The following is a 21,525-nucleotide window of genomic DNA, read 5'->3' as shown; positions in this document are numbered from 1 at the left end:
TGGTTCAAGTAATAAACCAGAATAAGAAATTGCAGTATATTGAGAAAATAAGGATAATGAAACAGATACACAGCAAAACATTTCAAACATAAAACAACATTTCTATAATATAAAATATTTTGCCATATTTAACTTTTTCAAATAATTTAGATAGTAAGTATACTAAAGTATTTTTATAATATTTTAATTTTAAATTAAATATCCTTCAGTCCATCATTTTTGCAAAATTTCACAACTACTTTTTTGAATGAAATAACTTTTATGAGGAGATAAATCATGCAACTTAAACTTTGTAAAACATATATTTAAGAAAGACTAGGGCTTCCCTGGTGGCGCAGTGGTTGAGAATCCGCCTGCCGATGCAGGGGACATGGGTTCGTGCCCCGGTCCGGGAAGATCCCACATGCCGCGGAGCGGCTGGGCCCTTGAGCCATGGCCTCTGAGCCTGCGCGTCCGGAGCCTGTGCTCCGCAAAGGGAAAGGCCACAACAGTGAGAGGCCCAAAAAAAAAAAAAAAAAAAAGACTAAATGGCACCTGTCAATCTCATAGATGACAACCAATACTGCCAATGCTTACATCTAGATGGCATCTTATATATAAAACCCTTAATTGCATTAAAGGAACATATTTGTCCTTCTGAATTCAGAATATATGCTCAAAAACTTTGTAGTATTTTATTAAATATAAATTTTAATATATTAATTAAATTTTCCACTGTATTTAAAAGCTGATTCCTTTAAGATGACTTAAAATACAAGATTATTGAAAATAATGTGATTTATGGATGTAAGCAGAGTAACATCATGAAAGTAAATAAGCGTAGGACAAAAGACATGTACTCAGAGGGTTTTCATGCATGTTTCATGGTGACATATTCAAGACAGGGAAAAAAATAATTATATGTGATAAATAGGAAGATTAATATTTTTTGTTCCACTAAGTAGATATTTTCTTACTGTGAAAGTTTCAAATATGAAATTATTGTACACTATCCAGATTTTATTCAAAGCTAATACAGCAGGAATGATATATGTAGTCAGAAAAGTTATGAATGGATATGGTTCTAATGGATTATCTCGACCATTAAATAAACTCATGTTTTGCTTAAATTAGCTCATGCTGCCAGAGAACCTCAGAGCATTTTGTTAACTCTAAATAGTGTGCCTAGAAATATTGAGAAATAATACAGTACCTCCCATCCTGTGGGAAAAGTCTAGAAAACTCAAGAGACTTTTCTGAAATCACTTGGTGGGAGTCAATGGCCAAATGCTAGTCTCAAAACCACATTCTGCTTCAGAAATTATTGCTAATAAATCTCCCAAGGAGTTCTTACTGCAGATCATCGCCCAGTGAAATAAAATTAGTAATGAAGGAAGAGTCATCCAGGGAATCCTAAATTTAACCTGTCTTTCAACACAAAAGGAAAATAATTCACAAGTTTTCTCTATCTTCCGCACTCTCTGTTGGGATGTTTGAATGTACAAACTTAGTTTTTGTTTTTTTTTTGTTTTTTGGGGTTTTTGTGTGTGTGTGTGTGGTACGCGGGCCTCTCACTGTTGCGGCCTCTTCCGTTGCGGAGCACAGGCTCCGGACGCGCAGGCTCAGCGACCATGGCTCACGGGCCCAGCCGCTCCGCGGCATGTGGGATCTTCCTGGACTGGGGCACGAACCCGTGTTCCCTGCATCGGCAGGCGGACTCTCAACAACTGCGCGACCAGGGAAGCCCCAAACTTAGTTTTCAACTATGTTTAGAAGCATCTAGAAGGCATTTTGCTTTATGTCAATCTTTCGTTAGGTGAGGCAACACTACATGTTAGTGTGAAACGTTATTCAGAGACTAATTCCATTTCCTGACTCTTTGTAGGAGGCGCTATAGAACATTCCAGGCAAAGTGCTGGCAGAGTGTGATAAGAAAGTGCCATGAGGATGAGACCTGCATCAGTACCTTAAGCAAGCAAGACCTCACTTGCTCCAGAAGTAATGATTGCAAAGCAGCTTACATTGGTACCCTTGGGACAGTCCTTCAAGTGCAGTGCACCTGTAGGACCACTACCCAGAGTGAAGAATCCTTGTGCAAGATTTTCCAGCATATGCTTCATAGAAAATCATGTTTCAGTAAGTTACCCAATTATATATATATATAGATAGATAGATAGATAGATATAGATATACACACACACATATATAATATATTTCTTGTTTTTGTCTATACAGCACAAAGTAGTAATCCAGCACAGAAAATTTGGTCACTAAGTCAACCCTATGTTTTTAATTTTAAAACGTATTTTTTGATTATGCTTTGCACATTTGCTATTTTAGTCTCTTATCTGCAAGCGATACATGTTGTTAATTTATATGATTGATCACTCTTAGGTGTCACATTGATTTCAATATCAACAGCCTAAAAGGTTTATCCTACAGATAACTGAATGCTAACAGGTATCTATTGCAAGTAACAAACCAACCCAAATCTTGGTGGCTTGAAATAATTATTTGTTCACAATTTTTCCACTGGGCTTGGCTCATTTGGATGGTTCTTCTGATGGTCTTGTTTGGGGTCTCTCATGAAGGTACAATCATCTGGTGGTGAGACTGAGGCCAATCTGTTCAGGTGTTGTTTAGCAAGGACTGTTGGCTGGGATGGTGTGGTTCTCTTCCACATGACCTGTGCAGCAGTAGACCCTGGATCTTTCATGGTGATGGCAGCATCCTTAGCAGCTAATCCCCAGTGAACAAGTACTTGTCAAGCATCTGCTTCTGCTATATTTGCTAGTGCCCCACTGGACAAAGCAAGTCACATGACCAAGCTCACAGTCACGGTGAGAAGGATGTGTATATCCAAAGCTGGATTCATCAGGGGGTAGTTAACAATCTACTATATGGCTGTCCAAACCTAAGTAAAACATATTTACCCTTGGATTTAGTTATCTCCCCTTGGTCTTTAATATGTCTGCTGATCTACCTGTATGAGGGAATGGAAAACACATTTTCTAAAGTTATTATGTACAGTATTTTAGGGATAAGAAGACAGATTTAGGAATTTAAATAACTTGTCTACAGTCTCAAAGGGAACAAGTGGTTGAGAGGGATTTGGCTATAAGTCTTCTAGGAAAAAAACTAACGATGTGATTACACACTAATTCAAGACCTCTCCATCATCTACCTTCAAGGTTAATCCATGCAACTATGTGAGTCTCAAAACATCCCCAGCTCCTAAGCCCCTAGGTGTAACCACCAAACCACAAGCACCATTTCCAGGAAGGAATAATAGACATTTACCATTTCATTGCAAAAAATCTTTATATTTATACAAATTTTGACAGATACAGATCTGTATATATCTTTATATATATCTATCTAACTATAAACAGATATACACATTTTTAAAATTTTGTTCTATTTTTCTTCAAAGATACTAAAGTGATACACATTAGCCAATATGATCAAAATTGCTATTTGTTATGTATTAGGTAATAAAAATACAACTCAGAGTGTATGGTTTGATTCCAACAGAGCTCTCTGTGGAATTTCTATAATTAGCACTACAGACATATTTCAGTTGAAATAATGATACAAAGAGAAAAATCGCATGATATATGTTGAGTCATATTTTCTAAATAATCTTCCTCTCTGATTAATACTAAGTGGCTAATTCTGTTGGAGCTAAAGGTATTTATAATGAATGGCTCATAATATTACAAAAGGAAATACCAAATAAAGTAACTTAAACCAACAACAATATATACAATTACACTATCATGATTATTTATAAATGGTTTTTCCATATTAAATGGTGTCCAGAAAAAAAAAATGTAGTTTCTACAAGTTAGTGGTAACCAATTCCTTGGGCATAAATTCCCTAAGAATGCCAGTGCAAGCAACCTAATTCTACTTCCAAACTGGGTTTTCTCCCATGTGTTTTTAATAATTCTTATGTTTTGCTTTCATTGTATTTGACTACCTGTATAGAGCAAAAATACATATATATTCATGAAGAAACAGTAGATATGGACACAAAAATCCATAAACATTAACATACTTTATAATGTTTTAGAAAAATAATTCAAAATGATTTCACTTTTCTTCACTCACTTCAGAAGACTAAACATGATGAGGTTTTCTCCTCAAACATTACTTACTAAAAGTAAGAATTTTAAGTGATGCATTTATAGAATTAAAGGAATCTTAAAGGCCTTCTGTCAGTGTTCTGAGTACTTGAATTAATAGGAAAAGTTTCAGACAAAAACACAAATTAAATCCTTAGCCTAGCTAGTTCTAACAAACCCTCATCCCCTGTCCCATATACTTGGGAAGTGGTAGCACATGGAGATTTTTTTTTTTTTTAAAAAGATATTGGGGTAGGAGTTTATTATTTATTTATTAATAAATTATTTATTTATTTAGGCTGTGTTGGGTCTTCATTTCTGTGCGAGGGCTTTCTCTAGTTGTGGCAAGCGGGGGCCACTCTTCATTGTGGTGCGTGGGCCTCTCACTATCGCCGCCTCTCTTGTTGCAGAGCACAGGCTCCAGATGCGCAGGCTCAGTAGTTGTGGCTCACGGGCCTAGCCGCTCCGCGGCATGTGGGAATTCTCCCAAACCAGGGCTCGAACCCGTGTCCCCTGCATTAGCAGGCAGACTCTCAACCACTGCTCCACCAGGGAAGCCCTGCACGTGGAGATTTTTGAATGAACTCTAACCACTGCCTCTGACTTTCCACATCAGCCCAGCATGCGCACCCTTTGTCAAAATACCCCTGTATCTAACACATCATTGTTAATCAACTGTATTCCAATATAAAATAAAAATTAAAAAAACATTAGTACATTTTATCAACCTCTCAAAAAAAACAGCTCTCATTACAGCTGGTTTCCAAAGCCCTTCACCTTCTGCTTGTTTTACCTGAAAGGGGCAGAACTGAATAGAACAGAGAGGACAGTTGGAGAAATTTTCCATTTGTCACTTTTGTTTGGCTTCAAGTCATTGTTTTTCAAACTCACTTGACCTCAGACCACAGTAAGCAATGCATTTGACCTTAGATTTTTGCGTGCTGTGTCTTCTGTTTTTTAAAAATTATTATTCTATTCCATTATATTTTTTCAATGCTGACTGCCTACTAAATTGACTTCATGACTCACTAATGTGCTGCTCTTGGAAGTTTGAAGAACACTTGCTTGAAACAAATCTGGAAGTCATCTACCTTGATGTATCCAAGTCAGAGTCTTATAATAATTATAAAAAATGAGAAAGTTGCTAGAATGAGTGCTTACCTGGGGTCACATTCCTCATCTAACCTTAATCATTCCACGAGCTGGACAATATTATTTCTGCAGTTTCCCACGGGAGATAAAGGCAGCTGAGAGGTGAGCTGGGTCACTTGGCTTCCATGTCCAGGATGCAGTGGTTGCAGGAGCCCAGCCCTGGCTGGTTGACTGCAGCCCATGGTGTTCTCCTGCCTGTAACAGCATGAGGACAACAAGCTTGTGTTGGTTCAGTATGCTCCACAGCCCTCTCAGGCAGAACCTCTTCGTTCTCTTCTCAGATCTGAGCTTTGAAAACATGTCGAAGAGTGTGCCTCAGTTCCAGTCTGCAGGACCACATTTGGGCACTGAGAATCCTGAAGGCGCTGGGTGTTTGGTCACCAGCTTGCACTCACCTGCACACCTCTGCATCCACAGACTCACTTCTCTCTGGCATCTTGCAGCCCAGAGCAAATTGTTGGCAGTTAGAGCTGAGAGAGACGTGAGAGAAATGGAAGGGAAAAAAAAAAAAACTGGTTAAGACAGAGAGGACCACAGAAATGGAAAGAATTAAGAGATTGCTGTTGCCTTTCCCTGCTACACTGAAAAATTCAATCTATAGATGTGTGTGTACCGCATGCTGACAGGAATATTCTCTTTTCTCCTGGTGCAAAGTTGTCTTTTTATGCCAACTGTAGACAAATCTCTTAAAGAGATCTGGAAATAAACCCATTCTGCCCCTGAAGGCTTAACTTCTTTTTGAAGAATTATTTTTAAAAAGAATAAATACATAAAAAGAGACTGCCTATTTCTATTAAATCCTATAGGGAACAGAAAATATTATAATTGGGATACAAGCTTAAACAAAATTTGAAGAATATAGAAGGGCTTCCCTGGTGGCACAGTGGTTGAGAGTCCGCCTGCCGATGCAGAGCACACAGGTTCGAGCCCCTGTCCGGGAAGATCCCACATGCCACAGAGCGGCTGGGCCGTGAGCCATGGCCGTGGAGCCTGTGCTCCGCAACGGGAGAGGCCACGACAGTGAGAGGCCCGCGTACCGCCAAAAAAAAAAAAAACAGGAAGAATATAGAAAAAAAATAAGTTAAATTCTTCCCCCAATCTCATTCTCTAGAGAGAGCCAACATTTACAAGATTGGTGTACATTCTTTCTAACACTTTTTTTTTTTTGGCTTGTAAGATATACGTACCTTATACATTTTGTAAACACTCAAACAGTGCCTCCTTCTCCCTGACACACACACACAGATATGTTTTAATGAAATCAAACTATACATCCTGCTCTACAGCTCCCTTTTTAATTTAAAAATATATGATGGACCCATTTGCAAGTTTGTACACATATGATGGCTTTATTCTTTTTAAAGCCTGCATAGTAGCCTATATTTAGAGGACCAGTCTCTTCCCAATGTGTGTCTGTTTCTCATGACGGACTTCAAAGCCCTCTCCACTCAGCTGGAAAGAGGGTAAGACAGAATGCAGAAAGCAACATAGTCCCAGAGGAGTATTTTATGGTTTGGTAGTGGAAGATGTGCATGTCACCTACACCCACATCCTGCTGACCATGACTCAACCACATGGCCACAGCTGTCTGCAAGAAAGGTGGGAAACTGTAGTACAGTTTTGAACCAGGAGAAAAGGCAACTGTGGTTATTAATTGACAAGTAAGACTCTGCCACAATTCACCCAATGTCTATTTCACTCTTCTGTCTACAAAGAGAATGCACTTACCCTTCCCGCAAGGGAGATGACCCAGTGTTTCCCAAATGTTCATCCAGCGACAGTCACTAGCACCAAGACCTGGATCTTGGGTGATGTGCAATCCAGATGATGTAGCACCATGGAGTGGACAGGCAGCCCATGAACTAGAAAGAGTAGTTATTCCCTACCATCCCTCCAACACCAATAACACACACACATTCACGCATGTTATAGGTATATTAACAGGGACAGCATAACATCAATAAAGACGCCCATTCAAAATAAGGCAAAAAGGGAGAGTTATAGCACCCAGTAATGAAATCCTGCCTGGTAGGCATTTGAAGCCTCTCTGACAGATACCTGGGAAGAACCACCCTTAAGGCTCCCATCTTGCCCTCTGGAAGCTTTTTCCTTATCCACCATCCTCCACAGCTGTATCTGCAGTAGGCTGGTGGAGAGGATGCCCTCCTTCGGGAACAGGAGCTCTCCTAGACCATATCCTGCTCACGAGGTTTGAGAGACTGTGAGTTGCTTTAACATTTAGCAGTCACAGACTCTTTGCAAGCCAACCGGTGGCTTCCTTGGCAACATAATCTCTTAAAAATGTGTTAGGTTTCTAATATATTTGCCTTCAGTCAGTTCCATGTGCCAGTATCCACAATAAAAAAGGTGTTTTCTTGACTAGTTCCCAAGTCTGCCTTGTTGCCTTGCTTCTTCACCCCCATACCTCTCTTTCTAATGCAATGATTTAAGCTAATCTAAACAATGGACTTGAGTGACAATGTATTCCCCTTAATCTGATTTTTGCTGCATAGCTGAGTCAATTTGTTTATCTCAGAAATACTGGGACTTTTATGACTGGACAATCTTGTTCAGTCATATCTCTTACTATTTGGGACCTAAGACAGTCAGCTTTCATGTTATATGGTCCTCATTTTAATCTCTCTGATCTCTGCTTGAAAACCAGCCAGCTTCTACCTGAGCTCATATCTTTATTGTAAAACTCTGTACAATGCAGTCAAGAGGAATCAACTCACACTATCACTCTAGCTCTTTCAAGTGTTCCTGTTCCTTTTGGGACCTTCCAAGGTGCTTTGAGAAATGCATCTCAGAACTGTCTTCATGGCAGAAGGACAGGAAAGACATCCTTTGGATTCTGTGTCCCGTTTCTCAGGGGTGGCCCCATGAACCTTGATTCCCTGAAAATTGTGTATAGTACATACATAAATGCTGAGTGGAGCCTAATGTCCATCTCATGCTGCAGGGACAGAAAAGCACTGAGGGAGGAAAAAGGAGGTGTCCAGGGCCAGATCCAAGGGGAAGCACCATCAGTTTGCATCTACACAAAGATGGACTAGGCATTGGAGGAAGTGTTTGATGGTAAGGAGCAAAGGCAAATCCATACCCACAATAGGTATAAATTCCAGCAGGAATGTATCGCTGCCTTCTTCAGGGTGGAAGGGTTATAGTATCATCAGTCTGCCACTCACCTGCCAAACTGTGGGCTCCATACAGGTCTCTGCTGTTGCCGGGCTGTTTGGCATTCAGCACTGGCAGAACTTTGACAGGCCGGCCTGAGGGAGAGGGAGTCCAGTCTGTGGGGCCATGCACGGCTGCCATCCTTGCCACCACATGCTCAGTGCACAGGCATTGCGTGGCTGAAGACGGCGTGGTTGGCCTCCTCTGGGCAGGTCATCAGTTGACCTGGTTGTTGAGGGCCTGCTCCATGGTGCATACTATCTGATCTGCCCACTTTGTGCTACTACCACAGGACCTTCCATACGTCTATTCCCCTCATTCCCTTGTCTACAGTCTTTCAAGGATGCTCTTTCCATCTCTCTGATCAAGCAATCCAGCACTGCCCTCCAGTCTTAACTTCTATCCATGTCTGTCTCTGCAAAGTGGACAATCAAGAGCAATACTCATGCGCTCCCTTGGGGAGGATGTCCCCTCACCACCGGTCTCTCAGGCCACATCTAGGTGGGCCTGTGGTGTGACAGCTATCCATTTAGTTAGCAATGATATCCTGTACTCACCTTTCTGGGAACCAATGACTTAATGAATTTGTTAATACCCAGCAGCATGTTAGGAGCTGTATTTTAAATGGCAAATGGGATCCTCCTACAGATGGTGGAACCATGCTCTATTTTCCAAGGGGTCTGTGCTGTACCTCTATTAGGGCTGGCCAGAGATGCCATATGCATCCAGAGAGCTTCAATGAGATTAAGTGTATAAACTGCCTGTTACGTAGCAGATATTCTATACATTTTGATCACCCTGACTTTAGATACCATTGTTTTTTGGCACTGGATTCAGGACTGGACTATTGGGTTTCTTTTTCTGATGTTTAACAAAGACTATATCCATGTTTAGGAGTTTCTATATTAATGTTTCACTAAAGACAGCTGGTTCCCCAACTCTGTTAGGAACGATCTTTTCATTATTAATGAAGAGCCTGATGATCACAAAGACAACCGCAAAGTACTGAGAAGATGGACGTGGAATTCTTGGCCCTCAAACCTGTTCATCCTTCAGAAATATCTAAAGGTTTGTTTAAAATATAGATATTTGACCCTAACCTCAATTATTCTAATTCAGTAGGTCTGAGGTAGAGCTCAGAAATCTGTATTTAAAAAAAACCAAAATCACCCAGGTGTTTCTGATTTTCAACCAAGTTTGGGAACCACTGCTATAATCCACATGTGGGAAAAACCCAGGCACTTGCCAGAGAACCCAGAACCTCTTTTAGCTCACACCTCTCAGAGAATGAGAAACTCCTGTGCACAGAAAGGCAAGACTAATACCATGCAGCTCTTAAGTTGGTCTGCTTCACCCCAGTGCCTAAAAACACAGTTGGCACACATTAGCTACTCAATAAACAGTGAGTGGATGGATGGATGGATGGATGGATGGATGGATGGATGGATGAATCAACGAATCAACTCTATCTCTATGGCAACACTGTCTTCTGAATACAATTGTTCTTTTCCCTCTTTATTAGACTTCTCTTCATATTATAGCTTTCCTATTAAGAGCCTCACTCATTTGTGTTTCCACTTAAGCTGGAATTTTCAATTCAAATATTTGATCAGAAGAATCAGGAATTAATAAGACTGGGCTGCTACTGCCCACTTTAATAAAAACATTTCAGGCTCCTTATATTTTCCAAGACACTTCCTCTTCACAGTTCTACTTTCAAAAAGTCTGGGGCTTCCCTGGTGGCACAGTGGTTGAGAATCTGCCTGCCTACCTATGCAGGGCACACGGGTTCGTGCACCGGTCCGGGAAGATCCCACATGCCGCGGAGCAGCTGGGCCTGTGAGCCATGGCCGCTGAGCCTGCGCGTCCGGAGCCTGTGCTCTGCAACGGGAGAGGCCACATGCAACGGGAGAGGCCACAACAGTGAGAGCCCAGTGTACCGCAAAAAAAAAAAAGAAAGTCTGAATAGTGGGAAACTGTTCTACAGTTGATTCTTGTGTGGTGTCAACACTGAAAGAGGCAATTGGTTCTAACACATTTTTACTCTTAAATGTGTGTTATCCCCTTAACGAACTCTACGATACAGGTAGCCCTGTCCATTAGTAACAAGGATGAAAACAGTCTCCAATAGATTTACACAACTACCTGGCTTTTGTGAAATATTCATATAAAAACTCCTAAACATGTGTATAGCCTTTTGAGAAACTTGGGAAAAGAGCCCTCAGATTAGTAAATATTTCTACAACTTTATTTCTTCCTGTAGCCACACTTCTCACCCATCTGTCTATTGAGGTCTCATCTTAGATATCAACATTGCCAGTAAGACTGTCTTACTTATCTTATTTGTCTCCATTCAATGGATAGATTATTAATTTTGCTGTTTCATCTTGCCTTACAATATTTCATCTGTCTATTCCCAGTGAAGGTCTTGATCTAAAAGTAACATTCCATTAATGAGCATTCTTATAGAAGGTCCTTTAAACACACCCATTTAGGTACAGAAGTGCTTAATACATAGTTTTGTATATTTTTACTAAACTGCATAATATTTTACACTTATTTTCAGGAAAATAATTTAAAGACTGTGCAAAGTGGATTAATAGAGGCTCAAACTCACTTTTGTCAATTCTTGTTTTAATTTTTATTGTCATCTGGTCACTGGCTGTTTGAGAAAGTAAGGTTATAGACTATAAATAAAACTGAGCGAAATGAATTGTGAAAGACATTTCCATTGCAAAAATCTCTCTCTCTCTCTCTCTCTCTTTCTCTCTCTCTCTGTGTCTCTCCCCCCCATATGCTCACATATATGCACACAGACACGCAACACACACACACACACACACACACACACACACACACACACACACACACACCACCTTCTCTTATAGCCAATTCATATAGGTTGGTATTCCAGGAGCTTTATGTTAAGTTTTGGCTTTAAATAAATCACTTCATCTAGCCAAAACCACTGACTTTTTCTTGGTTCCTACACAAAACTCTAATTCAAGTCCAGTTTCCTTCAAATTCAGTCCAGGTGCTAAAAAAGTCTCTTGGTTTTCCAAGGAACATTCAACATAATTTCTCTACTCTGTATTCATATTTTAACATAGCCTCTAAATTGTCCAGTATTTTGTATTTTCAGGATTAAAGTGGCTCCATGGTGAATTTGTAGTACATCCAATTCGTAGACGCTCACTTATAAATGTATGATTTTCCTCTTAAAAATTATTCCTTTAGGAACCTGTTTTTCATTATTTGCAAACTCTTTAGAACTCTTTAGAGAACAGGCAAGTGTGTTATAAGTTAGCAACATAAAGAGTAATAAAAACAAATAAACCATTTCTTTAGAATGACTTAAGTTACCACCCAGTGTAAAAAAATCAGATCCATGGTAAACTCTGTAACTCTAGGCTTTTATGCTGCTTAGCATTCTGGATATTTCTTTGGCTCTTGGCCTCAGAGGTAAATCAGTGTATTAAACCTTTATTAACTTTCAAACCTAAAATACACACAGAGCTTTTTTCACCTCCCTTCTTCCTTGGCCCCAGCCTTGATTTTTTGGTTAAAAACCATGATCAACAACAATGCCTCTAATAGTCAGATGTCATGTTTGGAAGTGTTAATAGACCTTATTCTAGAGCCTAGTCTTAGAGAGGCAATATGGCACCAGCATGCTGGGTTTGGATAATTTCTCCATCATTTACAGGATAAGTAACTGCGAACAAGTTACTCACTTTTGGCCTCAATTTCTTGTCTGTGAAATGGAAAATCAATGCTAACCCAGAATGTTGGTGCAAAGATTATATCAGTTAATTCATGTAAAGAAATATCCGTAACAATAGTAAAATTCAGCAAATATAAACTCTTACTATAGACTTTGAGGGATTTGGAAAATCACACAAATCAATAATTTTTGCATAACCATTATGATGTCACACAGATGGTGTGGGAAACAGACTAATTTCCAGAAGTTCTAAGGTGTCATATTTTCTCAGAATAAGTGACTTCTTAAATATATGTTTGAATAATTTTAGGTCAGATGATGAAGTTGGACATTTGATCTTAAACTTTAATGTGTATGAGAATCACATAGTTTCTAGTTAAAATGCAGATTCTGATTCAGTTGTTCTGGATGAAGGCCTGAAATTGGCATTTCTAACAAGCTCCCAGGTGATGTTAATGCTGCTGGTCCAGGAATCGCACTCTGAGTAGCATGGACCTAGACAATCTCTCAAAGACCTTTAAGGAAAAACAAAAGTATAATTTAATAAATATCAAATAACGTACATATCTTGTAACCTGTCTGCTACTAAGAAACAGATCAACCTAATCAGCCTGGTGTATTGTGTCAGTCTAGTAATCAGTAGGCATCGTAGTGTCATGAAAGATTCCAAGCAGATGTCCTTATCATTCCTAAAACTTTTATTGAGATAGTTACTTAGAGCAGTGGTTCTCAAACTTTAACTGCAAGAGAATCACCTACAGTGCTTGTTAAACACATTGTTGGGTTCCAACCCCAGAGTTTCTGATTAAGTAGTTCTGAGATGAAATTAGGGGATCGGGTGTTGCAGATACAGCTTGTCAGGGTACCATTCGTCAAGAATGTCAACCAAGAAATGCTGAACGCTGCAAGTAACAAAAAGAGTTTGTTTGCGGTATTAAGCATTGCAGTTTTGGAGGCACTGATTTGTGTAGTAACTCAAATGTGCTCTGAGGGAAATAGAAAATGGTCAGGTTCATAAAGGCAACACACAAAGATATACCAGAGAAGTTACATAGGTTATTTTTATGGAACTACGGGTCGATGTCGGCGGGCATTCAGCCACTTGCTGGTAGTAGATTGGCTGCTAAAGTGTCGTCTCTAGGGAGTAAAGAAGACAGGTTCCAGGTGGTCTCAGGATGCCTGGGTCAAAAGTATGTTGCATTCAGGGCTGGATGTGTGTTTCACTTCCTTAATGGCCTTCCATCTCCACTTTAGGTCCCTTTGACGTAAGTGACTACATTTTGTTGTTCATGGTCCACGAGAACACTGGCTTGGAGTACTTATTGCATTGATTCTTTTCTGAAGTCAGCCAAAGTCTACCAATGTTTTCTTACATGAGTCATCTATATAAGTATACACTATCTGCATTGGAGGAGCTTCAACACTGGTTGTTTTGAGATACTGTGACATTGTGATTTAGAATAAGCAATACATATAGCTGTCCCTCAGTATGTACAGGGGATTGATTCCATCTAAAATCCATGGATGTTTGAGTCCCTTGCATAAAATGGTATATCAATAGTATTTGCGTATAACCTACACACATCCTCCCATATACTTTAAATCATCTCTAGATTATACTGTTCTGAAACAAATAAACTCAGATATTTCTTCCACAAAGATGGTTTTATTAGGACTCAGCAGAAAATTGAAATTTGGGGTCTACAGTCACAGCGGCAAGCCACATGCAAGTTCCCAAATGTCAAGGGAAGGAGAAGGCTTTCACAGAGGGGGAAAAGGAAATCAGGAGGGCTGGAGTAAATAGATTCCATGGCTTTTCATTGGCTGAGTCCTCGCCAGGAAAGAAGGGGAGTCTTTCTTCTTCTCGTGGGACTCTGCTATTGTAATAGAGTGTGAGAAGTCCCCATTCTGGTCTCCCAACTCTATTTAATTGAGGTTTTTGGGTTTTATTTATATATTTTTTTACAATTACTTATAACACCTAACAATGTAAATGCTTTGTAAGTAACTGTAAATACAATGGAAATGCTATGTAAAAAAATAGTACCAGCATGCATCAAATTCAAGTTTTGTTTTTTGGAATTTTCTGGAATTTTTTTTTCCAAATATTTTCAATCCTCAGATGTAGGACCCAAGATACAAGGGTTTGGTCTCTACTGTATTTGCTCTTCAACCTGGACTCTGCTCCTGGCACAGAGCTCCTAAAACCCTGTGATAAGAGCAATAAAGGTGTCCTTTTGTATGTTAATGAGGAGACTTTGGGAAAGCCCTTAGGTAATCTGAATAAGGGGCTGGTGGCCAGGGGAGCCAACCAAGGGATTAGAGGGTTGGAACTTCCAGCACCACCCCCACAATCTTCAGGGAGGAGAGAGGGGCTGGAGGTTGAAATCACACCCATGGTCAATGATTTAACCAGTCATGCTTATGCAGTGAGGCCTCCATAAAAACCCAAAAGGACAGAGTTTCTATAACTTCCACGTTGGTGAGCACATAGAGGTGATGAAGAGTGATGCCTGGAGAGGGCATGGAAGCTCCCAGCCCTTTCCCCACACCTTCCCCTATGCATCTCTTCTGTCTGGTTGTTCCTGAATTATATCCTTTCATAATAATCTGGCAATCTAGTAACTAAAATGTTTCTCTGAGTTCTGTGAGGCACTCTTAGCAAATTAATTGAGCCCGAGGAAGAGGTCCCTGGAACCTCTCATTTATGGCTAGTGGGACAGAAGTACAAGTAACAGTGTGGACTTGTGTGGGGCGGAGTCTTGTAGGACTTTTGGAATCTGACACCATCTCTGGTTAGATGGTATCGGAATTGAGTTGAATACTAAGACACCTCTCTGGTGACCCAAGAATTGCTTGTAGGTATGCAGATTGCCTGCCCATTGGAATTGGTTTCAGAACCAAAAAAAGAAAAAAAAAAAAAGAAAAGAAGTAAAATGCCATCCCTAGAATCATGATTCCTAAATGTGTTTCAGTTTGCTTACCAAGCCAGTGGAGCAAAAGATCTCATCACCTCCTGTTTATCCCCATGCAATAAGATATCCCCAGAATCAGCAGCAAGAGAGGCACTGGTTTTGATTAAAGAATGGTGAGGTGATGTCTGTTTCTTAATAAGAATAAATTATTAATATACCCCAGATGTATTAGGACCAAGATTGTAATGTCATAAACGTGAAAAAGTAAACACGGATCCCTGGAGGAAGTCTCATTGGTCCCACAATTTCACTGTCCACAGTGATAACCACTGATGTGATGGATAAAAGTCACAAGTCAGAAAACCTCAGAACAGTGTCATCACTTGAGTTACTGCATGCAACACCTAATATTCAGAAAATAGTGCAGAACTGAGTGAAATTGTGCATGGAGGTGAAGAGTAACCAAAGGGAAGTGGGGGGGATCAGCTAGATAAGGTTACTTGTTTGAAACTCCAAAATGAAACCTGAATGTATTGGAATAAGGCATATTTCCCACACTAACCTCCACACAGAAACATCTCAGGTCCCCTAAGTTCATTACCGAAAATTCAGTCCTTGTCCCTCGATGCCAAACGAGAGTAACAAGGACTAGGTTTTGAGGACAAAGGAAAGAGAAATTTATTGATTTGCCAGCAAATGAGGAGGGTAACAAACTAGTGTCTTGAAAACTATCTTCCTGCCTTCTGGGGAGAAAGCAGGAGTCTTAAAGGAAATTCTTGGGTTTCTATGGTTAAGATGAGAGAAACAAGCAAAATCAGCAAGAATGCCCACCCATGTTAATCAGTAACAAAGAATGCACAGTAACAAAGAATGTAAGTTTTTGTTCCCAGCAATGGAGGGAGGGACAGGAAAAACAGTTTCATTTAGAAATCATCCATCAAACAGTTTCATCCTTGTGACCTGTTACAAGTTCGCCCTAGATTTGCCCACCCTCCCAAGGAGAGTGGTGAGTAAGTAAGACTCAGTTTCCAGGTTTGACTACCTGGGATGCTCAAAACTCTCTGATGGTGTCCTTGGGGCTGCCCTGGAAGGCACCATCTTTAGAATAGGGATGTGGAGCCTATAGATGAGGTTTTCCTGTGCATTTGGCTCTCTTGACATCACTTGTTACAGAAAGCAATGGCTCTCAGGTGTTGGTACCCTCCAAGCTCATTATCACCTGCCTCAAAGAAACTGCAGAAAGAATGACTGATGGCTAGAAGCAGATTCCTACAACAGGGTGCTAATATTGTCAGGATCTGGACCAATGCTTGAAAATAATCCTTCCATTTGGCAAACTACAAAGAACATTTTAATGGATATGTTTGCCAATTCACCTCAACAATGTGAAATAATAACATGGAGAAAACTGAAGTAATATAAGATGCAATATCCTTAAGATGAAGGTTTAGGGAGAGGAATAGATTGAGAGTTTGGGATTGACATGTACTCACTGCTATATTTAAATAGATAACCAACAAGAACCTACTGTATAGCACAGGGAACTCTTTTCAATATTCTGTAATAACCTAAATGGGAAAAGAATTTGAAAAAGATTAGATACATGTATATGTATAACTGAATCACTTAGGCTGTACATCTGAAACTAACACAACATTGTTAATCAACTATACTCCAATATAAAATAAAAATTTAAAAATAATTTAAAAGAAAGATGACGGTTTAATAAATATCTAAAAATACTGCTTACCAGTTTAAAGCTGTCCCCTGGCTATGGACACTAGCTTACTTATCTTTTATTTCCTTTGAGCCCTATGACCTAATAGAGGGCTTACTGTGTGTTCAACACTAGTCCGTTCATTTGATGTCTTGTTTAATTAATTTGTATAAGCAACAGATGAAGGAGATGCTTACTCTTTCACCAAAGAAAAGATTGGGGCACCCAGAAGTTAGTAACTTGCCCAAGGTTCCACAAAAGGCAACAGAGGCAGAATTTAAACAAGGGGGTTTGGGGCACCAGAAATTGTGATTTTTAAACAACCATATATACTTCTCTCATGTAATGATGTGAAATTTATAATTGTCATTGATTATAAATGTTACATTTCCCAGGGAACTTGTGTATAGAACAAAAGCATCCTTGAAAGTGCGTTTGCTGGAAAGGGAGTATGTTGTAATGTAAAAAACAAGAGCTTAGGAAACAAGTTTGATCCCTAATACCCCAGGTGGTATGGAGGAAATCAGTTACCCTCACCCTAGACCTCAGATTTCTCAGAAATTAAATTTTGGTAACAGTTTAACAGAAATAGACGATCTTTGATATTAGATGTGCCCTGATATTTTTGGATTAGGTGACATGATATTTGAGGCCAGTACCTTTTCGGCAAACCTCCCTGCTGCCTATGTATAGGACCAGCTCTGGAGAGATTTTTTTTTTTAATGCCCAAAAGACCAGTAGTCTGCCAAGAATTTTCCTTCCTATGATTATACTAAAATCTTATGAAAGCATGTATCCTTTCTTTCTTTGCCCTTGGAAAAAATACTCATTCTTTCAGAGATCTAAGTTGAGATTTGGAGTAAAAGGGTTTTCCTTTAGTGTTGAATTACCTTTTATTGCTTTGTTTTCCAAATTCTAAGTAGCTTTATAAATAATGTATCCCAGACTTAGTAAAAAATCATCATACTCTGTGTTTCTTTGCTTCTATTCCTTATATGTTTAAATCTATAAAATTGCATATTTTTAGTAAGGAATGTGGTAATTTTCACTTAAGACACAGTAAAAATAGGATGTGAAACTTTTGCTATATACAAATTCAATAAGTTAGTCATTATTTGCCACTCTGACCAGGCACGTGTGTGTGTGTGTGTGTGTGTGTGTGTGTGTGTGTGTGTGTGAGAGTTTAAGTGAATGTGTGTGTTTTGGCTTTTGTGTTTGGGAGTACTTGTGTGGAGGGAATCATTAGCTGGTTTAATTGGGGTAATTTAAAATCAGGTTTCAGAGAGACACACAACTTCTCATCTCTGAAGATTTGACTAAGAGAGACATCAGACCTGGTTGTACCTTCCATCTTCATTGGCTAAGGTTCGGATCAGATACTCTATGGAGTAACTTGGCAGATTTATTTTAGGAACTTTCAAAATTCAAACCTCCCTTAAGGGAAGCGACATGGGGTAGAGGGGTTTTCCCTAAAGATGTAGCCCATTCCAGTGGAGACAAATGCTGGCTTGAGTTTCACCACTAGGTTTTCTTGCATGCAAAAGTTCCCAATAAAATCCAGCTGGTTTACATTTTGTCTGCAGACCTGAAAACCAGCAAATTTGGCTTGGTTTTTTATTTTGCAAAAAATGCTTCACACAGCTATAATCTGGAAACACTGAAGTGTCCAAACCCTCCACAGAAACAACAGAACAGCTGTCCTCTACCTTCACTTTTTCCCAGCTCTGTCCTTAAAGGCTTAGGTGTTAAGGGAGGGGAAAAACTCTGCCACTGAGTATGATTCTATGAAATCATCCATGACTACCTTTGTCCTTTGCTCTAAACCAAAAAGGAAAGATTAAAGAGTTGCCATTGATGAGTGAGACAACTCACAGTTTGGCTTCACTAGAGAAGGAAGGAGCATTTAAGATCATGGAGGGAAATGAAACAACAAAACAATACTGTTACAATTTGAACAATCACAGACTCCAGTATGTGAAAGCACGGTGTTATCTTTTCCATTTTCCACCCTTACACTTTCATTGGCTTCATACAATCCCCTTGTTGCCCATAATTGGGGATGGAGTTAGTGCCAGAGCTACATAAAACAAGCAGTCTTTCCTTTATACTTTCTGTGTATCATGATTGTGTATGTGAAGTCATAAAAATCATTTATTATGAGCATGTGTATTCCTGGCTTAAAGAGCCAAGTATTCTTGTGACAACAATATAATAGCATCAAATGTATTCCCATAAAACACCACATGTGGACACTTAATAGTTATTGCCCTGGCACCTACATGCTGGGATATCATCTTAAAGGAGGACTTCTTCAAAAAAATAAATGTTTGGTACTTACACAGATAAAATCCCCTCAGTGAGACAGGTTAGTAAGGGGTAAAGATTTAAGAATCCATTGATAATGACAATCATTCATCTTCTGTTAGTATCAGATTGTCTCAAACCATCTTCTCGAGTTCTTTTCATGGGTTAAAGAAGACCCTTTACAGCATTGCAAACATCAGTAAATATTCTGTCAATCTCAAAGTTGCAAGAATGCCCTAACACCACATTGGTATCTAGTAAACATAATTCTTATTCTTCTCACCCATTACTCTTTGGAAAGCATTTACTGGGGGCTTGTGGTACAAATCACAGTAAATAAATGGGTTTTCAAACTAGGTAAAAGAATGTGGAGTGGATAAAAGCTGATTTGTTGGGCAGTGTGAGTGTTTGGTGATGTTTTTTGACAGAGATTATTCCCACTGTCACTTGCATTTCTGCTGGCTTCCAGCTTAGGGTGGAATGGCTTCCTTTGGTTGCCACTGACACTGAACACTGGGCTTTCCCAATTTGCAATATACTCAGAATTTGCCAGAACTCTGGGACTGATGTTTTACTCTTGCATTAGTACCTGGGTCAGCTGGTCAAACACTGTAGGCATATGGTAGGGACTTTCAAAGCAACTCAACTTCCGAAAGAGGCCAGAGCCCACTAGTCCCTGATGGTACATCTACTTCAGGTGGGAATCAAGGCAATCGGAAAGGAGGGAAGCCATATAAATCAGACTGCTGAGCTTTCTTCAGAGGGCACCTTATCTTAGGGATACACTGCTGTGTGTCCCTGTGGTCTATGTAGGAAATGCTGTGGGTGATGTTTTAAGTTTCCAGACCAGCGATCATTCCATACCTGCATCTCAAGTCTCTTACTCTTCCTAGTGTAGCAGACAGCCTGAAATGTACAATGGTATTTTATTTGAAGTCCATATGGTAGTTATTACATTAAGAATGTACACTAAGCGTATGTCTACAATCCTAATAGCTCCTTCCAACACTTCTACATGGCTGCATCAACCCAGTTGATTTTTCTCACTGTTCTTTGGCCCAAACTTCCATTCCAACACCCCTCCTCTACAATGGAAATATTGTTGGTTTTAATTGTTTTTGTTCTTTTCATGCTGCCAGGTAGCTGAAAGGGAACTTGTGAGGTGGTAAGATCTCTTACTGATCCAAATAAAGTTGTCTTCCATTGGTAAAATTGGCTTGGCAGTGACTATCCCTGTATCTCATCATGCCCACCCATTCTTGATTTTTTTTCAAAGCCGTGTCTATTAAAAAACATAATTCTCCAACCTCTTCCTCTCTTCCTCTCTAACAACTTCTATTCAAATAGCTCACAATAGTGTGATTTACAATATGATCTGTTTCTTTCACCTCCAAAACCATGTGTTTTCTACTCTCTACCAACGGTTCTCTATCCTGACCATAACACTGAAAGCATCTAGAGAGATTTTGAAATTAAGAATGTCTAGTACTTTAATTCTCTCTTCTCCCTTGACCTATTAAATCAAAACCTATAGTGATAAGGCCAAGGAATCTAATTTTAAATGCTCCATAGTTAATGCTTATATGCGACCACAATCGAAAAGTACTTTTCAAATTAAAAAAAAATTATAGGTTCTATGCGGGCCCTCTGCAATATACTTTATATGTCTTGTCTCACTTAATCCTCACAACAAGTCAATAAATGTTATTATCCTCATCGAATAGAATAGGAAAGTGGGTACAGAAGAGTTTTTTTGTTTAAGTACCTCCAGTCACACATTTAGCAAATTTTAGAGCAAGGACTTGAGTCTGTGGCTTAAGCCAAAGGCTGGCCTCTTTCCACAATGCCATATTGCTCCTCACTATATTGTCTGTATTTACTCATAGCCTCTCTTTATTTTCAATTCTCATTATGTCTTTGTGGGATTATTTAATGCGAAGAAACAGCTGGAAAATCCATATTAACAAAGTCCTACTATCTTGTGTTGTAATGCAAGTCAAAGGAGTTTAGGAATAAAAATAATGGGGCCCTATTTGGTTTGGGTATAATTTAATCCCAGTAAAGATAATGGAAGGCAGCTATGCTCACCACTATACCACCAACGCCCCGCTATACCACCAATGCCCCGCTCCAGTAGAGATAATGATATTGCATCTCATACTTATTTTTAAGAATAAGGTGAATGTGACATTAGTATTGGTGCACGAAAGATAAGGAGAGACTGCATGACTATACATCCCATGGCCCCATATTTCCCCCAAAACAGAGAAAAACATTCTCATCCCCAAAATGAAGACCATTCTTCAATGGTCTCACCACCTTTCTCCAAGTGACCTCTCCTCCTTTCTCACCTTTCTTTAACCTTTTTTTTCACTTTTTTTCCTCCCTCTACCTACTATTTAATTGAAAGTTACAAGAGAGGAGAGAAGA

At 39.5% G+C, this 21,525-nt stretch overlaps 1 protein-coding gene across 1 annotated transcript in view; it reads left to right on the top strand.

Annotated features, from left to right (window-relative positions):
- Nucleotides 1-21,525, top strand: part of GFRAL (GDNF family receptor alpha like) — a 58,875-nt gene that overhangs the window by 23,720 nt on the left and 13,630 nt on the right. The window contains exon 6 of the mRNA XM_059077156.1: nucleotides 1,865-2,115. Within this exon, the coding sequence (XP_058933139.1) occupies nucleotides 1,865-2,115 (251 nt within the window). The remainder of the gene's footprint in view (nucleotides 1-1,864; nucleotides 2,116-21,525) is intronic.

Source organism: Kogia breviceps, chromosome 10, assembly GCF_026419965.1.
Source record: "Kogia breviceps isolate mKogBre1 chromosome 10, mKogBre1 haplotype 1, whole genome shotgun sequence".
Classification (NCBI taxonomy): Eukaryota; Metazoa; Chordata; class Mammalia; order Artiodactyla; family Physeteridae; genus Kogia; species Kogia breviceps.
The sequence above is the reverse complement of the archived record's forward strand: the minus strand, read 5'-3'. Positions and strand labels throughout refer to the sequence as shown.